General features: G+C 48.5%; 1 protein-coding gene across 8 annotated transcripts in view; it reads left to right on the top strand.

Moving 5' to 3' along the window:
• The window catches only part of PTP4A3 (protein tyrosine phosphatase 4A3), a 175,615-nt gene that overhangs the window by 142,089 nt on the left and 14,463 nt on the right, over nucleotides 1-19,063 (top strand). For all 8 annotated transcript variants that reach the window (XM_034763693.1, XM_034763696.1, XM_034763697.1 and 5 more), the window contains one exon: nucleotides 2,378-2,470. In XM_034763693.1, the coding sequence (XP_034619584.1) occupies nucleotides 2,378-2,470 (93 nt within the window). The remainder of the gene's footprint in view (nucleotides 1-2,377; nucleotides 2,471-19,063) is intronic.

The following is a 19,063-nucleotide window of genomic DNA, read 5'->3' as shown; positions in this document are numbered from 1 at the left end:
TGCTTGTGTTTACTACTTGAAGGAGCAGTGAAAGTGTCCAGCCTTTTTTGCTGTAGCTTAAAGAAAAAATCCCACACTTGCCCACAACCGGATTTTCTGTCTTCACGCCCTGTGATTTAACATTTTGTCTGCCTCTTAAACCTTGTTTACATGAAGGTTTTTGTCCAAGTCTCTTTAGGCGAGACTCAGGCCCTTTGACCACAGTGTCATGTAGCCTTGCTCTGAGCAGGGTTAGATGCCAGTAACTATTATTAATTTTATTACGGCAATGCCTAAAGATCCCCAGTAAGATCAGGCCCCCATTGGGCTAGGTGCTGTACAAACGCAGAGCGAAGGATGCTCCCTGCCCAGAAGAGCTGAAATGAGCACGGAGCAGTGAAGTAACTTGCTCAGGGTCATGGGACAGGTCAGTAGCAGAGTGGGAAATAGAACCCAGGCTTCCTGAATCCCAGTCCACTGCTCTAACCACTGAACTACCCGGCCACTCGTTACAGTCACCCCAAGTATGCCAAAGCCCCACTCTGCTCGGTGCTGTATAAACACAGAACAGAACAATCCGCCCTGCCACAAAAAGCTTAATCAACTGAGACAAATCCACGCTAGACTAATTTTTGGCAGAGCTGACAAACATTTCAATTGCCGACCCGCATCTTTATGTGGAGAAACGTAGCGTCTAGTGAAGTCGCGAGAAGGTCGTGCATTGCAAAGTTCCTGCTGGAGCGATGTTCAGAAAGAGATTGTCCTGCGTAGGGAAAAGGAGGCTTTGCCATCCCAGTACACAGCCCTTCCGTAGCTCTTCCACCTCATTGTACAAATGTGAATGAATCTTCGACACCTCTGCCAGACATGTGGCATGATCCCCATTTCATAGCAGGGGAGGGTGGATCCTGGCTGGAACAGCCAGTCATGCTGGAGAATGCTAACAACTCGGTGTGAGTAAGAAGCTATATCTGGCTAGAGTTAAGGAGTAGACATTAGAAAGCGTGCTGGTTTTGTTTTGTTTGTAGCCCTTTCGAATCTCTTTCAGGCTAGCTTGAAATCACTTGGATCTCTGTTCTTTGTTAATAAACTTAAGTTTTACCACAGACCAGCTCAGTGCTGGGTATTAAAGGGCCATGTCTAACCCCAGCTGAGCTGTCAAGCTGTTGTATGGACTGGCTCTTTGGAGACATCGAAGTTGATGTTACCTCTGACACTGTTCAGTAAGAGGGACCGGATGCTGCAGGGGAGACAGTTTTGGGGAGACTCAGAACTGGAAGGGCTTTTGGGGTCACTGTGCAGAGGAGTAACTGGGTGATGAAAGTGCAGGGGGAGACCTTTATGCTGTGGACAAGATGCTGGTGTCAGGGCTCAGTAACAGCGTATGGGCACCTGAGGTTACCGGGCAGGTGTTAACAGACCCCCCCTTACTGGTCTGAGTGCACCCCCAAAGCATCACAAAGGTGCCAACTTGCCCAAGGTCCCAGTGAGTTGGTTTCTGCAGCCTTCCGAGGGAAACGGTGGGGGCGAGGGACCTGTCTGGTTTTAAGATTAAGTTAGATAAGTTTATGGAGGGAATGGTTTAATGGAAAAACATGATTTTAGCCAAGGAATACCGAGCCATGGCAGGTAAATAGTATAATGGCTAACAAGGGTCAGGCTGGAGACTCTTGCCTACATGCTCGGGGTTTTACTGATCGCCATATTTGGGGTCGGGAAGGAATTTTCCTCCAGGGTAGATTGGCAGAGGCCCTGGAGGTTTTTCGCCTTCCTCCACAGCATGGGGCGGGGATCGCTAGCAGGAGGGTTCTCTGCCAATTGAAGTCACTAAGCCACAGGATTTGGGGACTTCAACAGCAGAGTCAAGGGAAAAGCATGCAGGGGGTCAGACCAGATGATCATAATGGTCCCTTCTGACCTTAAAGTCTATGAGTCTATGAATTGCTGGGGCGTTTTGCTTTATGGGCTTGTGCTCTGACCACATATAAGCTATGCCGTAACGGGTGCAATTGTATGTGTTTGTTTTCAGGGCTAACACTGGAAAGGGGTCAGGGGAAGCTATGTTGGAGAGGCTGGTGGGAGGATTAAGGGGATCATGAATGTAAATGTGGAGAAAGGAGAGGGTAAAAGAACTTCTTGCAGCCCTGAGCCTCTCCCAGCGCATGCCACCATGCACCTCCTGGTCCTGACTCAGCAAGGCACTGAAGCATGTGCCCAGCTCGCTCAGCATGTGATTTGTGCTGGCACAGGTTTCGGTGCCGGACTGAGTCTATATCTGGAAGGACAGCCACACAAATAGCACGGGTGAGAAGAGAGGCCATGTGCCTGTCTGCCCTCTGGTAGAATTGCTATAGAGAAGATGTGTCTGTAAGTAAAGGGTCTCCCCTTCCCTTCCCAGGATCTGAAGAAGTACGGCGCGACAACGGTAGTGCGAGTCTGCGAAGTGACCTACGACAAGACTCCCCTGGAGAAGGACGGCATCACAGTAATGGTACGTAGCCTCTTCAGGGCTGTTGATCCTGACCAGAGTGTCCCCTTTCTAGTAGCCCCTTTCGGTCTCTCTCCCAGAGTTCGGGGGTGAGCACCAGCTGCTGCGGGATGCTTTCGAATCTGGGCACAGCCAGCCCTCCAGAAGCCAGCCTGTTACAGTGCAGGGGAGATGGGTTAGATCGGTTCTCCTTACTTCTCTGGAGTAACCGTACACCCTCTCTCCTCGAGCGCCACCTCCGCTTTACCAGACAGTGCCCACATCCTCCCTTTCCAATGACAAACCACAGCAGAGCCAAGGCCACGCCGAACCCTGCTGGGGTTCAGAGCAGCCCAGCTTCCACTTGGGGCCGAAAGAAGCAGGCCACACCCAGGCATTGGGCCTAGACGGCTAGTCACAGCCTGAAGTAATAGTGCTGACGTATGTACCCTGTGATGGGAATGATTGGATCAGATCCCTCGCTGGGAGCCTTTTCTCTACCCAAGGCATTGATGCCCAAGCTTAGGCAGTACCTGTTGGTCCCCGTCTCTCCCATATGTTTGTTTTGTAAATATTTGCTTTGTTGCCATCACAGACCCTTCCAATAATTTCTCAACCAGCAGTTGCCTTTGGAGCTCACGGCTATTATAGCTTCCTTGAAGTGGTAAAATGATAGGAGCGTTCAGTTGCTTTGTGACTAAAGGCTATAAAGATACTGATCGCTTTAAAGGGGAAAGGAATAAACCAGGGGTACCCAATTATTTTTTGTCAAGGTCCAAATTTCTTGGTCAAGGTATAGTCAAGGTCCAGACTCCAGAGAAAATAATACAAAAATAACAACAATAGTGATGATAAGTAAATAAAAAGATCACGGTCAGTTCAAAAGCATCTGGCGGTCCAGATTTGGCCCGCAGTCCACCTATTGACTATTCCTGGAATAAACCCAGTGTCTCATCATCAGCTGCTGCCTGGTATCTCCTAATGTGCGCATGTGTCTCCGGGAGAACATACCACTGTAATAGATACGTTGTTACCACTTCTGAGAGATGGATGGAGTGATCACTGGACTGGAAGCCAGGAACTCTGGGGCCAAAATCTCTCCCCTGTTATGATAGTATAGATCCAAAATGCACGCACACGCACATCCCTGCAAGAGTAAAAATAATGCAGGCAGAAGTCCAGCAGCAGAGTGGGGGCTATCCAATTGATTGCATTAATGCAGCATGTACGGTTACTTGCCTTGTGCGCAGGTGGCGTATGTGTGCATTCAGTGCAAGCAGCTCATGGCCCTCAGAGACTGAGTACGGGCTCTTGAGACCAAAGTGGCTGAACTGGAGGAAGTAAGGGAGACAGGGAGGTACATAGAGGAGACATAGTAGAGCGGTCCTATCCTCAGTCTCACAGCCTCTGTGTTGTTGAGGAGGATGGAAGTCTCGAGGAGGCACATGAAGCTGGAGCGGAAGGAAATGATCCCAGAGTTGGGATCCTCCTTCCAGATGATGTCATGATATCCCCTCGCACTGATTAATGCCTGGTATTAAATGAGGATAGTGGTATAATAGGCATCACAGAAACTTGGTAGAATGAGGATAATCAATGGTACACGGTAATACCAGTGTACAAAATACATAGAAATTACAAGGTAGGTTGTGCTGGAGGGAGGGGGAGTAGCACTATATGTGAAAGAAAGCATAGAGTCAAATACAGTAAAAGTCTTAAATGAATCAAACAGTACCATCGATTCTCTATGGATAGAAATTCCACGCTTGAATAATAGGAGTATAGCAGTAGGAATACACTAACGACCACTTCACTAGGATGGTGACTGTAATTGTGAAACACGAAGGGAAATTAGAGGAGCTACAAAAACAGAAAACTCGGTAATAATGGGTGATTTCCACTATCCCATATTGACTGGGTACATGTCACTTCAGGACGGGATGCAGAGAAAATTTCGAGACACCATTAATGACTGCTGCTTGAGGCTGCTAGTCCTAAAACCCACAAGTGGAGAGGCAATTCTTGATTTAGTCCTAAGTGGCTAACGGAGCCTGGCCCGGAGGTGAATATAGCTGAACTGCTCGGTAATAGTGACCATAATGTGATTAAATTTAACATCCTCATGTGGGGGAAAATAGCAAAGAAACCTACCACAATAGCTCTTAACTTCAAAAAGGGGAACCACACAAAAATGAAGAGTCTGGTTAAACCAAAATTAAAATTGCCAGAAGCTCGGAATAGGCAACGGGATGGATCACTTGATGATTGCCCTGTTCTGTTCATTCCCTCTGAAGCACCTGGCATTGGCCGCTGTCGGAAGACAGCATACTGGGCTAGATGGACCCTTGATCTGACACAGTATGGCCGTTCTTATGTTTTTAACATAGCAAAGAGGCAGTTGGAGACAAAAAGACATCTTTTAAAAATTGGAAGCCATATCCTACTGAGGAAAATAGAAAGGAGCATAGACTCTGGCCAGTCAAATGAAAGTATAATTAGGCAGGCCAAAAAATAATTTAAAGAGTAACTAGCAAAAGACACAAAAACTAACAGCAAATTTTTTTAGGTGCATCAGAAGGCAGAAGCCTGCCAAACAATCAGTGGGGCCACTGGACAATCGAGGTGCTAAAGGAGCACTCAAGGAACACAAGGCCACTGCGGAGAAGCTAAATGAATTCTTTGCAGCTGTCTTTGTCGCAGAGGATGTGAGGTTGATTCTCACACCTGAGCCGTTCTTTTTAGGTGACAAATCTGAGGAACTGTCCCAGATTGAGGTGACAATAGAGGAGGTTTTGGAACAAATTGATAAATAAGTCACCAGGACCAGGTGGTATTTACCCAAGAGTTCTGAAGGAACTCAGATATGAGATTGCAGAACTAAAAACTCATGGTACGTGACGTATCGCTTAAAACAGACTCTGTACCAGATGATTAGTGGATAGCAAATATCATGCAGATTTTTTAAAAAGGCTCCACTTACAGGCCGGGAAGCCTTACTTCATTACCAGGCAAGTTGGTTGAAACTATACTAAAGAAAAGAATTATCATACATCGATGAACACGATAGGTTGGGGAAAGTCAACATGGCTTTTGTAAAGGGAAATCACGTCTAACTAATCTATTAGAATTCTTGGAGGGGGTCAGCAAATATGTGGACAAGGTGGTCCAGTGGGTATAGTGTACTTGGACCTTCAGAAAGCCTTTGACAAAGCACCTCACCAAAATCTTGTAAGCAAAGTAGGTACTCATTGGATAAGAGAGAAGGTCCTCTCGTGGATCAGTAACGGATTAAAAGATAGGAAATAATGGGTAGGAATAAATGGTCCATTTTCAGAATGGATAGTGATAAATAGCAGGGTCCCCCAAGGATCTGTACTGGGCCCAGTGGTGTTCAACATATTCATAAATGATCTGGAAAAAGGGGTAATCCAGTGAAGTGGCAAAGTTTGCAGACGATACAAAACTACTCAAGATAGTTAAGTCCAAAGCAGACAGTGAAGAGTTACGAAGGGATCTCACAACACTAGGTGACTGGACAACAAACAGTCAAAGAAGCTAACAGAATTTTAGGAACCATTAGGAAAGGGATAGATAATAAAAGACAGAAAATTCATCCTGCCACTATTTAAATCCATGGTAAACCCACACTTTGAATACCGTGTGCAGTTCTGGTCGCCCCATCTCAAAAAAGTTATAATTGGAATTGAAAATATTACAGAGAAGGGGAACAAAAATTATTAGGAGTACGGAACAGCTTCCATATGAGAGATTAAAAAAGACTGGCACTGTTCAGCTTAAAAAAGAGACAACTAATCAGGGGGTCATGTCATAGAGGTCTATAAAATCATGAATGGTAAAGTGTTATTTATCCTTTCACATAACACAAGAACCAGGGGTAGACTAATGAAATTAATGGGAAGGAGGTTTAAAACAAGCATAAGGAAGTACTTCTTCACACAAAGGACAGTTAACCTGTGGAACTCATTGCCAGGGGATGTTTTGCAGGCCAAAAGTATAACTAGGTTCAAAAGAGAATTAGTTAAATTCGTGAATCCATCAATTACTATTACTCAAGATGGTCAGGGACGCAATCCTATGCTCTGGGTGTCCCTAAACCTCTGAGTGTCAAAAGCTGGGACTGGACGACGGGGGGTGGATCACTCGTTAAATTGCCCTGTTCTCTTCATTCCTTCTGAAGCATCTGGCACTGGCCACTGTCAAAAGACAGGATACTGGGCTAGATGGACCCAGTATGGCCATTCTTATGGAGTAACCTTCTAGACTCTGATGCTGTTAGTCCACTTTCACACAGGTTTGTTTGTGCAGAATTGGTCCTCTGAGTTCTAACCCAGACTCCTGATGCTTTCGATGGCTTCAGGCAAGACACTTTGTCCCTGTGTGTGTGTTCCCATCTGTAACACGGGATACTTATCTACTTCCCAGGGATGGGTGTTCTAAGGATTAATTAGTTAAGCGGTCCTAATGCTTTTTGAAGTTGAAAAGTGCTACATCGGATTCGGTGCTAATTATGCCAGGCTCCACTCAGACAATTCCCTCTTCGTGCTCAGTGCTTGTCTAAACACAAAGATGTGCCTGTTTAGCAGTGCAAGTTCTGTGTGTCAACCAGGCCTTAGTCATAGCGAGACAGGAGGGACCACAGTTCATCTCTGCCTGAGGCTCCCTCTCATCAGTTGCACAAAACTGATGCAGTAGAACCTGGCTCTGTGATCCTCTCGCAATGCATCAGAGGGAAATGAGGAATAAAGCTTCCTGCCAGTACTTGGAGAGGGGAAGAGAGCTCAGATTGCCTGACCCCAGCTTGCTTGAATGCTTAACTCTGCCTGCGTGAGTATAGCGCTCTGGTTAGATTTCTAACCTCATGTATTCTTTGGAATGCACATTGAAAACTAGACTGGCCCAAAGGTACGTGAGATGCAGTAGGGACCAATCCTGCCCTGACAGGGAGACTGCCCAAGTCTTTACCAGTGCTCCGTTCCAGGATTTTATACACTTGGCATGCCAGTAAATGTATGTTCCTTTGTAATAGTTGAATCCCTGTATAGATGCTGCTATGAACCTCCAGAGTCCACTTTCCTTGTGACCACGAAATGTACAATTTCTAGAGAGATTTCAAGCCCTAAAGGTTTAATTGAAGTAACCAAAGCAGGAGCGATCAGAACTAGAACTTGTGGCAGCGTCCTCTGTTTCCTTTGGGCTGTGCAGTCCCATTCTGAAATCTGTGTAACGGGGGAGACGTTAGTGCAGGCCTCTTCTCTCGGCTGTCTAATGCTAGGTGCAAAGAGAAGGAAACTGAAGCTCTGGAAGCCTTCAGGGGCTGTTTGTGCACTTACCCATTTGTAACGTCCCTGGCTTTAACCCTCAGAGAGGGGGACTTGTGCAGACAGGCTGCACAGATGGCGCGTGCTAATGTCGGGCAGCCTGGATTTCCCTGTGAGCTCTAACTTGCTTCGCATCAACCTCAGCTCCTCTCTTTCAGTGTCAAAGAACCACCTTGAGATCCTGACGCCTGTTGCGTCTTTCTAAAGCCAGGCACTTCACTCCCTCTCTCCTGGAACCTGTTAGAAGGAGTAAATGTGAATGTGCTAGAATGTGGAGAGAGACTTTAAATGTCCCTGTCTCCAGCTGCATGGAAGCGAGGTGCGATTCTTGAGCAGCTGAGCACGGCTGCTTTGTATCGCGACCTCGCCAGGCACTGATCATAGACAGCTTTAAGGATCGGCAAGCTCCCCCTTTAAAAGACATCCTTGAGGATGTGAGCAGGCTGTATGAGCAAAGTGAGCAAGGTAACAGTGAGGACAGTTTATTTAGGCTTTGTGTATTTAGCTCTTTTTTTAGGGCATCGTGGAGCCATTTAAAGCCAGCCCGGCTTTTAATTTCGCTGTAATGTCCCGGTTGTGCGGCTTTGGCCGCTGTCTGAGCTGTGGGAATGGCAGCTGAGCCTTTCTCACCCAATAAAGCTAAAATTCCATCTCCTTAGTGAGAGCGTTGTAACTAAAGCTTCCAAACCAGCCTGAGAAGAAGGGGTGTTTTTAACAAGAGGACAATTCCAGAAAAAACAAAGCCTTGAATTTTTCTTGGAAGCAAATCTAACTGCTCTTAATTACAGGGAAAAGAAAAACCCTGTAAAAGGGGAGGCTGCGGGACCTATTGACTTTCTGGGGCTTGTCTCGGATGCAGCATTTGAAGGCTGCCATATGAAATAGTGGCTTATTTATTTATTTTTCCCTCCAGATATGGATTTGAGATGCAAAGTTTGCATGTCCTTTTTAGTCCCCAAATGTTGTGGGTGTTCAGATCCGGGATTTTGGGAAACAGCCTTGTTATGCAGGGTGGTGGGAGCTTGGATCAACCCCATCTGTGGTTCGTATTACAAGCCTATTTTTCTAGTTGAGGTCATTATGGTTCAAGCTATCCAGTTTGGTACCTGCTTAGATCCAGGGGCCTTCACAGCAGGCCCAGTGCCCACAGACAGTGCGCGAGGATTCCCAAAGGTATTGAGAGTCGGCCATGCTCGGTCCTGGCAGTTTTGGAATCCGACTGGGAACACTGGCAAGTAGGTTTGGTTAAAGGTGCTGAGCGCCCACTACTTCAATTGGTTTCATTTGGTCTTAGCAATCAACAGCCACTCTGAGAATCCAAGCCACAGGTGTCTCACGTTGAGCACTCAGAAACTGAGTACCCAGTTGTAGAGCCCACTTCTTAAAATGCGGATGTTCACCTCTGTACTGTGAATTGATGAGATGCCTGGCAGATCTGGCCTCTACTGTAGCTCACCATTGGGAACGCCCAATGTCCTACTGAAATAAACGCAATTCAGATTGCAGATTGCTGCCTGGGATCCCCATATTCAAAATTGGGAAAGGGAAGAAGGCAGAATCAAGTTGAGTGGGGATGGTATTAATATGGCCCCCACTGGGAGCCATAAAGCATCCAGGGTTTCAAAGGTTCCATTCCTCAGGGCGTGACACAAGCTAAGCTGCTCATGTTACCCGCTAGTATTATCTCATCCAGAGGGTATGAAAATTGTGCTTTTATTTTTTTGCTGTCTCAGCAGTTGCATGATGCGGCTAGAGAGTACTCAAGACAGTCAGTCAGCAAAAAACGTCCATAGATCTTCTAAATGCCTGGGCTGTGTCTTTAATCATAAATAATTGAAGATGAGGTCAGGCATGAGAGTAACGCGCCAGAGTTCTTACAGGTCTCTTTGCCAGGTCATCTATTAAATTCTCTTTCTCAGTAGAGTGTTTGAAACAATAAGAGCAATAGGATGTACTCTCTCCAAAACAAATGGTAGCTCTCACTGAGTTATGTATGCACATTGGGTGCAGAAAGAGAGAGAGAGAGAGAGAGAGAGTGTGTGTGTGTGTGTGTGTGTGTGTGTGTGTGTGTAAAAGAGAGAGAGCGCACATGCAAAGGGTTCTGTTCCTCACCTAAGTTCCCCCCTAAGCTACACGGCCGCCCAGTAGTCTATCAAGTGCTGCGCGCTTCAGATGCCCCTCCCCCCACTGTCATGCTGCTCCCGGTAACCTCCTGCTTGCTGTGCAGAGCGGGGAGAGGTGGCGCTGATGTCAGGGTGTCCCCCTGCCCCCGTACTCCATCTCCACAGAGCAGGGTGCAGGGGACATGATAGGGCTCAGGACAGAGGGAGCTTGCTGGCGCCGGCTGCTGTGTCTGAACAAGCAGGCTTCAGACTGGTGAGGGCCGATCTGCCTAAAGGGGCAGCACGTGTGTGTGTGTGTGTGTCTGTCTCTCTCTCTCTCTCACACACACTCACACACACACACACACACTCACTCACTCACTCTCACTGTCTCTGTTTTTCACACTCACCTCCCAACACATACCTGTAACAACAACAATATTAATACATCTTGGTACTTCTTACAATGCACATCTATTCTCTGTAATTTTATTCTTTCATAATTTTTATTTCTCTCCTACACTTAAATTTAATTCTTGGAGTAGTGAGTTCTAAAATGCCTAACCTGTCCTGGCTGAAGTAATCATCCCTATGGTAACTTTTTAAAAATATATATGCTATCTAGATTTTTTGTTTCTACTGGTGGCGCACATCCCACACATTACCTCGATATGGTGCACATAACAAAATTCATTCCGCATGTGAATGGAAAAAATGAGAGGGAACGTTGTTCCCCACCTGTGACACTGACATCCAAGAGCCATATTAGAGGCTAGCGTGAAGGCTGCACACCTGGCTTACTTAAAACAAAGCAGATGGCAAGGAGCCATTATTGGTAGCACACAGATGTGACTGGCGAGATGACAGGTCTTGGAGTGTCCTACTCCATCTTCATCCAAGGTGACTGGAGTGTCTCATGCCAGGACTCCTGATCCTCACAGGTTGCACTTGCGTATCTGAGGGGATCACGGCTGCCTGAGAACTCCGTGGGTGACCCGTTGGCTGGCCTGTGGAGACCAGGACAGGGGTAGTGTGTATCTCAGGAGTACGGTGTGTTGTCCAGAGGCGATAAGCAGTGAGCTGTATTACTCGGAGCTTGGAAGCAGCCACTCAGTCAGCCTCTAAACCAGAATTGAGGGCTGGCCAATGAGGGGAAAAGAGGGATTTAGAAGTAAAACCAGGAGGAGCTGGGGAGACTGAGAAAGGGGTATCTTTGGGTATCATTTATCACTTTTTAAATATACCTCTACCCTGATATAACGCTGTCCTCGGGAGCCAAAAAATCAAACTGTGTTATAGGTGAAACCACATTATATTATATACCTTGCCTTGATCCACCGGAGTGCGCAGCCCCGCCCCCCTGGAGTTCTGCTTTACCGCGTTATATCCAAATTCGTGTTATATCGGGTCGCGTTATATCGGGGTAGAGGTGTGTGTGTATGTGTATATTTATATATATATATATATAGTTTCCCCAAATCATAAATCCCGTACCCTGGGCTTCCTTGGGTCCCGCTGGTATAGCAGACAAAGTTCACAACAGCAGCAGCTTTTTTAGTTGTGTGTTTTACACATTAACCTATGTATAATAGGCTGGCTGAACACAGCAATGCTCCCGTGCACTGCCTGGGGAGCATTCCTACAACAGAGCTGGGAGCAGAACCAGCTGGTCAGGATGGGAAGCTGACGCCACCAGCAGCAGCCTATAGAAAGGCAGCATAAATAGCATGGGAGCGTGAGTGGAAGGGCATTGAATCCTTTTAAATGGCAATGAAACCCTCTTGGTTTCAGTCCCCACAGCAGCTTTCCCTTTTAAACACTTGAGCAGCTATCACAGGCATCTCTCCCAGCCTGCCTGGCTTGGGGAAAGAGACAGCCGCCCACTTGCATTGGGACTGGCGGTGATCTTTTCCCCCCATCCAAAGTGTTAAGTGAGGATGTTGTACAGCGTTCGGTCCCTGTTCCCCACCGTATACGTTCTAACTCAGTCCATTTCTGCTCCACTATAGCTTGTCTGTTACTGGTCTGCACCACAGAGAGATTCCACTATCCTCGTGTGGAAGGCAGAGCTGACCTATACAATGCAGAGGACAGTGTTGAATGTATTATTAAATAGTGAATATTAAATAACTATATATATTTATTTTAGGGTGCACAATCTGCATGCTTCTGAGTTATAGGCACATAATGACCCATGGGCACCGCTGTCTGGATTCTGCTTCTGCAGTGCTCTCCCAGTGCCTGCGGGTGAGGGTGCTCAAAGGATAGGGCTTGTTGAGTGTACATGCACATATCACAATGCACACAGCCCTTGTGCGCACACACTGTTAAGTGAACCTCTTCTCTTTTGAGACCTCCATATGCAGTCACTGCTTGGCGCGATAGGCAAATGTTAACGTCACTGAACAAGGGTGTCCATTTGTGGCTCGGCTGAGAGTTGCATTGGTACTGGCCATTCAAACGGAGGTGGAATTGCCCCGTGTTTGAATCTGTAGAGCCTGAGGGCGTCCCGTGGTCTTAGCGGTCTCAGAAAACTGATGAAAGCGATGTGACTGCAGTAAGTGCTAATGGGCTTGATCTGTAGCGGTTTAATTGCAGTGTGGTTTGGTTCTGGGTAGGATTCAGATGCAGTGATTACTAGGCCCTGCAATGAGGCTAATGCGCTGGTCAGACCCAGTCCCTGCGCTGCACAATGCAAACCTCTTCATCTGTTGAGATTGCTGGGTTTCTCTCTGAAAGAGCAGAAATCTTTGTTCTGCTAGCTCGCCCGCATGTGACACTCTGCACGCAGGGCCGGCTCCAGGCACCAGCCCACCAAGCTTGTGCTTGGGGGGGTGGCGTGGTGCGGCGCTCGGGCTCCGGCCGCCGGGGAGAGCGGAGCCGCGGCAGGCTCGCCGCCCTCCCCCCGGCGCTCTGGCCGGGCACTCCGCCCTCCTCCCAGGGCGCTGGCCGCCCTCCCCCCGGCCGCTAGGGAGAGCAGAGCCCCGGCCAGGCACTCTGCCCTCCTCCAAGGGCTCCGGCCGCCCTCCCTCCCGGCGCCCTCCCCCTGGCTGCCGGGGAGAGCGGAGCCCCGGCCGGGGCTCGCCGCCCTCCCCTGCCGCGCTGGGGCGGGGTGGGGGGGAGAGGGGGGACGGCAGCCGGAGGCTTTTTTGCCTGGGGCAGCAAAAAAGCCAGAGCCGGCCCTGTCTGCATGATATGCGTGCAGGAGGAGTTTAGGCTGCTTTTGATTCTCTTTTGGAGGAGAGACGTGGCAGGGAATGTTGGGAACCTTTCCCCAGCAAGCTAGAAGGTGCCAGTACATCTCAGGCCTTTTTGGGCTCCCTGTGAGCGCCGCACACAACGTTCTAATCACATCACTGGGTTAATAATAATCTTAGAATCAGAGTTGGGGATTGGTCCTGCTTTGAGCAGGGGGTGGGACTAGATGACCTCCTGAGGTCCCTTCCAGCCCTGATATTCTGTGATTCCCAGGGGTGTGGGACGCTCCCATGTGCTGTACGGATTGAGGACATGTACAGAATTCCTGCAAGAAGCTAAGTGCTTTTCAGTCCACTATTCCCAATTTTTTAAAGCCTAGTGAGTATGATTGACACTTACTAGTTCTAACCCCAGTTCACTCTCGGCTTAACAGCCTGATAAGTTATGCACCATGGTAACTATCCATCCCTGAACTTCAGCTTCCTCGGCCTGGTGAGGAGGCAAAGTGCTTTCAAAGTGCACAGCAACCCTCCACAAAAGATGGGATGACCCAGGCAGCAGGATTCCCTAATGCACAGAGCACCAATTCTCCAGCAATGCCCAGTGGGCAGTGGAAATTGCATCATTAATTTAAACAAACAAACAAAAAAGCCTCAAGGGTTTTTTATCATCTTATACCAGTGATGACTTCAGCACCAGGCGTTAATGCCCACGTACATTCTTTCTGCGCTGCACCATATGTCGTTTGCATTTGCAATGTTGCATCACACAGAGGGATGTTTCTGTACTCTGCTCTTCGTACATTACAGCCCTTAGTGCCCCATTCCCCCAGAAGTCACTATATTACATTCTATTTGTATTACACTAGCACCTAGAGGTCCCACCCGACATCAAAGCCCCATTGTGCAAGATACAGTCCCTTCCCCAAAGAGCTTTCAGGCTCAGTAGACAAGGGCTGGAGGGGAAAGAGGTGAAGTGACTTGCCTGGGGTCATGCAGCAAGTCACTGGTAGAGCTGGGAATAGACTCCAAATCTCCTGACTCCAGCCCATTTTACTGACCACTGGACCATGTTGCCTCTCTAGACTTGTCGCCAATCCCCCTCCGTGTAGATCAGTCCACCAGGATGAAGTTCTTACACTATGCATAGACCCTCTGAGGCATGTATATTTCATTTCATATAGGTCAACACATAGTCTTCCCATAGGCTTTGACTTTATACTGGAGCTCTCTAGTGAAAGATCTGATTAGAACATATTGAAGAAACTTGGCCTGTTGTTGAAAACAGAACTTATCATGAAAAATTGTTGGTGTGTGTGGGTTCTTCCAGCCTCCAAAAAAAAGCAACCCAACAATTTAAGAAAAGTTTATTTAGAAACTTTTAGTAAAGGGGGGAAAAAAAACCATCAGATTGAAGGAATACAACTGAATATGCAGAAAAAGACTAAAGGAAAAAAAATAAGCAGTGGTATGAAAGCTAAATAGAATGAACAAATGAAAAGAGAAATGTCAAGCTGTGGATAGTGTGTAAAATAGTTTAGTACGAGTGAAACCAGAGTTGGTAAAAGAGCGAAGGAAATTAATACTTCAGAAGGGGGGGGGGGGGGGAATGACAAAGGGGATGTGGCAAATAGCAGAGTGAACAAAGCTGGGCTAAACTCCATCAGTGCACGTGCTTTTAAGTTAAACATGTGAGCAGCTGCATTGAGTTCAAAGTTCTATGCATGGCTGTAAGTCTTTTCAGGGTCAGGGCTTTTGTGAGTCAAGTTCGCTGCAGAACAGACTTCTGCCAATGTTTGGGCTGCAGTAAAATCTGTCACAAAGTCTGTCTGAACATTTGTGGGCAAGTTTTTGTTTGGAAGCGCCGCCTGGGTTTTTAACTCTTGGAGGCCCATTCAATTAAAAGAGGCTCCTTTTAAGAGTCAAAATGGTTTAAGAAAATCTGCCATACATTGCTTTATTTGAACACACAGTGCTGGGTTCATAAAACGCCCCAGCCTGTTGTGCTTTTGGCCTGATGGATTCAGCGCCACTCTGCTTTGAAATACGGCTCGGCAAAATAACATTCTGGAGTTTCTCCACTTATTGTGTGGGAATAATTTACAAGCAAAACACCCAGCAGCCTTGCAAACATATTCAGGACTCTGAGGGCTTGTCTATAGCCAGGGTTTCATCAGTTCAACTAAAGGTATGATCCCTTTAAAACCTACTAAACTTAAATCAGTGCAGAGGGTTGGGTGGATACTCTGACTTTGGGATAAACTAGGTTTATTTCACTTTAGCTTGTCAGTTAGAAACAGATTTCAGCGAGACCAAAATAAGCTGTTCTGAACCAGAAAGAAGCATCCACGTAGGTTTGCACTCATACAACCAAACCAATGCAAACTTGTGTTTACACAACTGCTGAATCAAACTGGATTCTCTTCTCTGTGCATATCCAGGAGTCAAGGTTCTACAGGCCAACAGTCACGTCTCTGCATCCCCACGGTCCTTCTCTTTTGTCCTTGTTGAAACCAGGGCATCCTCCTTTTCAGAAGTGGCTGCTTGTTTTGGGTGCGTGACTTGAGATGCTTCATTGGGGCCTGATCGCCCGAGGGTTGGCACTTTATGAACCCTTTAAGTTGCCTGAAGTTGGGCACCCCAAAATCACTAGTCATTTCTGCAGTTCTCAGCCACCCCGTCTCTTTGGAGAGTAGAACTGCTCTGTAAATCTCTTGGGAGGTGTGCTTCTAATCCTTCCTGCTGATGGTGGGGTTTAGACTCGCCTAAAGCTTGAATTCAGTTACACTTGGGTGTGCGGTGAAAATGGTCTGCCACAGTGGGGGGAGGGGGAGTTGTAAATGATGTAGTGAGCAGTTACACACACACACACACACACACACACACACACACACACACACACACANCACACACACACACACACACACACACACACACACACACACACACACACACACACACACACCCAACCCTGCTTGTGTGACTCAGACCAATCAGAGCCTTTCTTCCATCCAGATGAATCCAGGAGGACTTGCCATGCTCTGAAATGGAGGCCGAGCAGCGGAGGAGAGGAAAGCTGGAAAGGACCCAGGGGTTGTGTATTTTACATACAGTATTGCCTGCAGCCTCAGATCCGTGGTCCAGTGTGTGGGATGCACATAGCCGTGGGGTGAGGGGCATTTTGGGCCAATGCGAAGGACCTGGCAGGCTTTAACGGGGAAGCATACAGACCAGTGTCTACCTCTGTGTTCCGCCGCCGCCCACGCAACAGAGCAGAAGGGCTTCTGCCATGGAGGGGGGGGCCGTCTGAAGCAGCTGGGATTATCTCCCTAATCTGCTTTGAGATGAAATAGCCATCACTGCGCGTGGTAGGTAATTCTGCACTGAGGGCGCCTGGCTCACAAGCGGAGAGCGTTTCTCTCTCCGTCCGCCTGCAATGCGATAACCTATCAACTGGTCAATTCCAAAATGTCAGGGAAGGTTGTAGGCACCAGTGGCAGAACCCTATTGATCTGGGTGAATATGGAAGAACTGAAAGGAGCCCCTGATCTGGGGAGAATTGGGGGGGGGGCACTCAGAGAATTGGGAAGGGGGGGTTGGAGGGAGGCCCTGAAATAGGGAGGGATGGGAGGCAGGCACACAGGGAGCTCATGGGGAAAGATGGAGGGAGGCAAGGAGCCCCAAGCTGACAGCAGCGACAAGGTGTGTGATTTCCTAGTGTGAAGACGGACGGGAGGAGCCTGGGTTGAGAGTGCTGTGCAAATGGGGATAGTTAGAGGGGTGTGGATGTGGTGGCGGGGTGGGGGCTGCACATTGCAGTTTGATCTGTTAATGCTTAGAACGCACTGAGTCCCGTCAATCATCAGACCCTTCCCGCCCACCCCCAAGGAGGGAGGCCTTTCTCAGTCACCAGAAGAGCCCACTCTTACAGCTCCACAGCTCCCTTCCCCAGAGAGCAGCCTCGTGGCCTCCGATCCCTCCTCCCCCTGCACTGCTCATTCTGTGCTATTGCCTGGGCCAGTTGGACCATAGCAGCTCATGTCAGGACTCCTGGGGGGGCCCCACCAGGGGTGAGGTGGGAAAAGTGGGTCTCACCTTTCAGCAGCCGGGAACTCCCCCTACTTCCTGGCACAGCAGCTCTCTTTCCACGGGGCCCACTCAGAGTGGAAATTAGCCCGTTCCCATGCCACGCATGTCTAATAAGTAGCTGTCTAAGCGCTCTCCCCAGAACCCGTTGGATACAGATCCTGGGCGTATTGCATGATAAGTTTACGTTGCTGCCCAACACGCTGCTTTGCCGCTCTTGGCTCCCTGCTTAACGGCGCGTGTCCGGAGAGGGTAAAGCTGGGGAAAGAACTGTAATGCTAATTCTCACCTCTGTAGCTTGCTAATTATTATGCTTTAAACCCAGGAATGAAAGGGAAAACCTGGGCCGTACTTTGCCTTATTGCTGGTATTGGCTATAGAGGCCTGAGCCAGGCGTGGGCGCTGCCCAAAGAGCTTGTGGTCCAGAGTTCTGATCCTGTGCGGCTGTGTCCATGCGGAGCACTGCCGACTCTAACAGTTCACCCATGCAATGTCAGTTGTGGGAGGGGAGTTGCAAGAGAACAGGTGGGTGAGGCAGGATGGGAGGATGTAGCATAGTTTGCTTGTAGCCAACTCGTTTCTCTGTATCTGTAAGTGCTGTGGGTGATACAAACGCTTGGGGTGGGGGGAGTAATCTGTGTGTCTGGCCCTTATGGCCCTTATGGGGGTCGAGGTCAGCGTGGGGAAGGCAGCAGGTTAGCTTGAGTGTAACACAAAGGTTTTTTCACGTGAAGCCCAGCAGGGACACAGCACACCTACCTTCCCGACACACCATGGCCAGCCTCATATGGGTCAGGGTCATCCCTGGCACGTGTCTGCCCTGTCCTCCTCGCCAGCGCGTCACCTGACTCACAGTCCCCCTGAACTGAGCGGTGTGAGCCCTTGGTCTTGGCTCTCGCCAGATCCTGCCTGTTGCAGGCACGTACCCAGGTCCAGAGTCTGTTTATAGATTCCTAGAGGGTAAAGCCGGGAAGGGAGCGTTGTGATGACCGAGTCTGACCTCTGGCATAAGCAAGGCCGGAGCGCTCCATCGTGTAGCTGCTCTGTGCCGAAGGGAGAGAGTTCTCCCACCGACACAGCACTGTGCACACACTGGTGCCTCTGTCAGTGCAACGTGTGTCACTCGGGTGGTTTTTTTTTTTCACACCCCGGAGTGACGTAAGTTATACCTACAAAAGTGGTAGTGTAGACATGGCCTTAGAAAGACTTCAAGAGACTGAGATCACGTCCCTAGGTAAGCTGTTCCTATGATCGATGGCATCACCATTAGTAGTGTACACCTTACGTCTAGTCTGATGCCTTATTGGGCAATGTAGACAGCCCATTCCATGTCCCGTGAATGAGATTTCCAAAGGGGAGTCGTGATTTTGGCTGGCCTCAATGTTCGGTGCCAAACTTTAGGCATCTTAGAGGGGCCTGTCTTCCGGGGAGGGTTGAGCTCTCGGCCCTTAAAAATCAAGCCTCTTTCAGGTGCGTCAATCTGGGTGTCTGGAATCAGTAGCCATTTGGCCCCTGACTGTAACCGGACCTCCAAAAGTCCACCGACTATTGACGTGTCGATAAATTACTTGTCAGCTACACTTAGTGGCTGCTTGGGGCGTGTTGGAATGGGGAGGCCGTGGCTTCGTTGCTCTTCTGCTTCGCGGCCTGTGTGTTGTCTACTGGGCTTCTTTATTTCAGTGTCCGCGCCGGATGTTTAAGCCCACGCTAATTCTAGAACCCGTCGCATCTGCACCACGGAGTCCTGCAAAGCAGATTGCATCTGCCAACTCCTTTGTTTAGCCAGGAACGGGCAGTGGGGGGTAAGGACAGGGAGTGCTTGTTTCAAGTTAAACAAGGCAATATTGCGGTTTCACTATCTGTATCCATCTCCCTTGTGGTTAGAAGCCTCTT

Source organism: Trachemys scripta, chromosome 2, assembly GCF_013100865.1.
Source record: "Trachemys scripta elegans isolate TJP31775 chromosome 2, CAS_Tse_1.0, whole genome shotgun sequence".
NCBI classification, from domain to species: domain Eukaryota; kingdom Metazoa; phylum Chordata; order Testudines; family Emydidae; genus Trachemys; species Trachemys scripta.
Note: the sequence above shows the minus strand (reverse complement) of the source record. Positions and strands in the feature narration are given on the sequence as shown.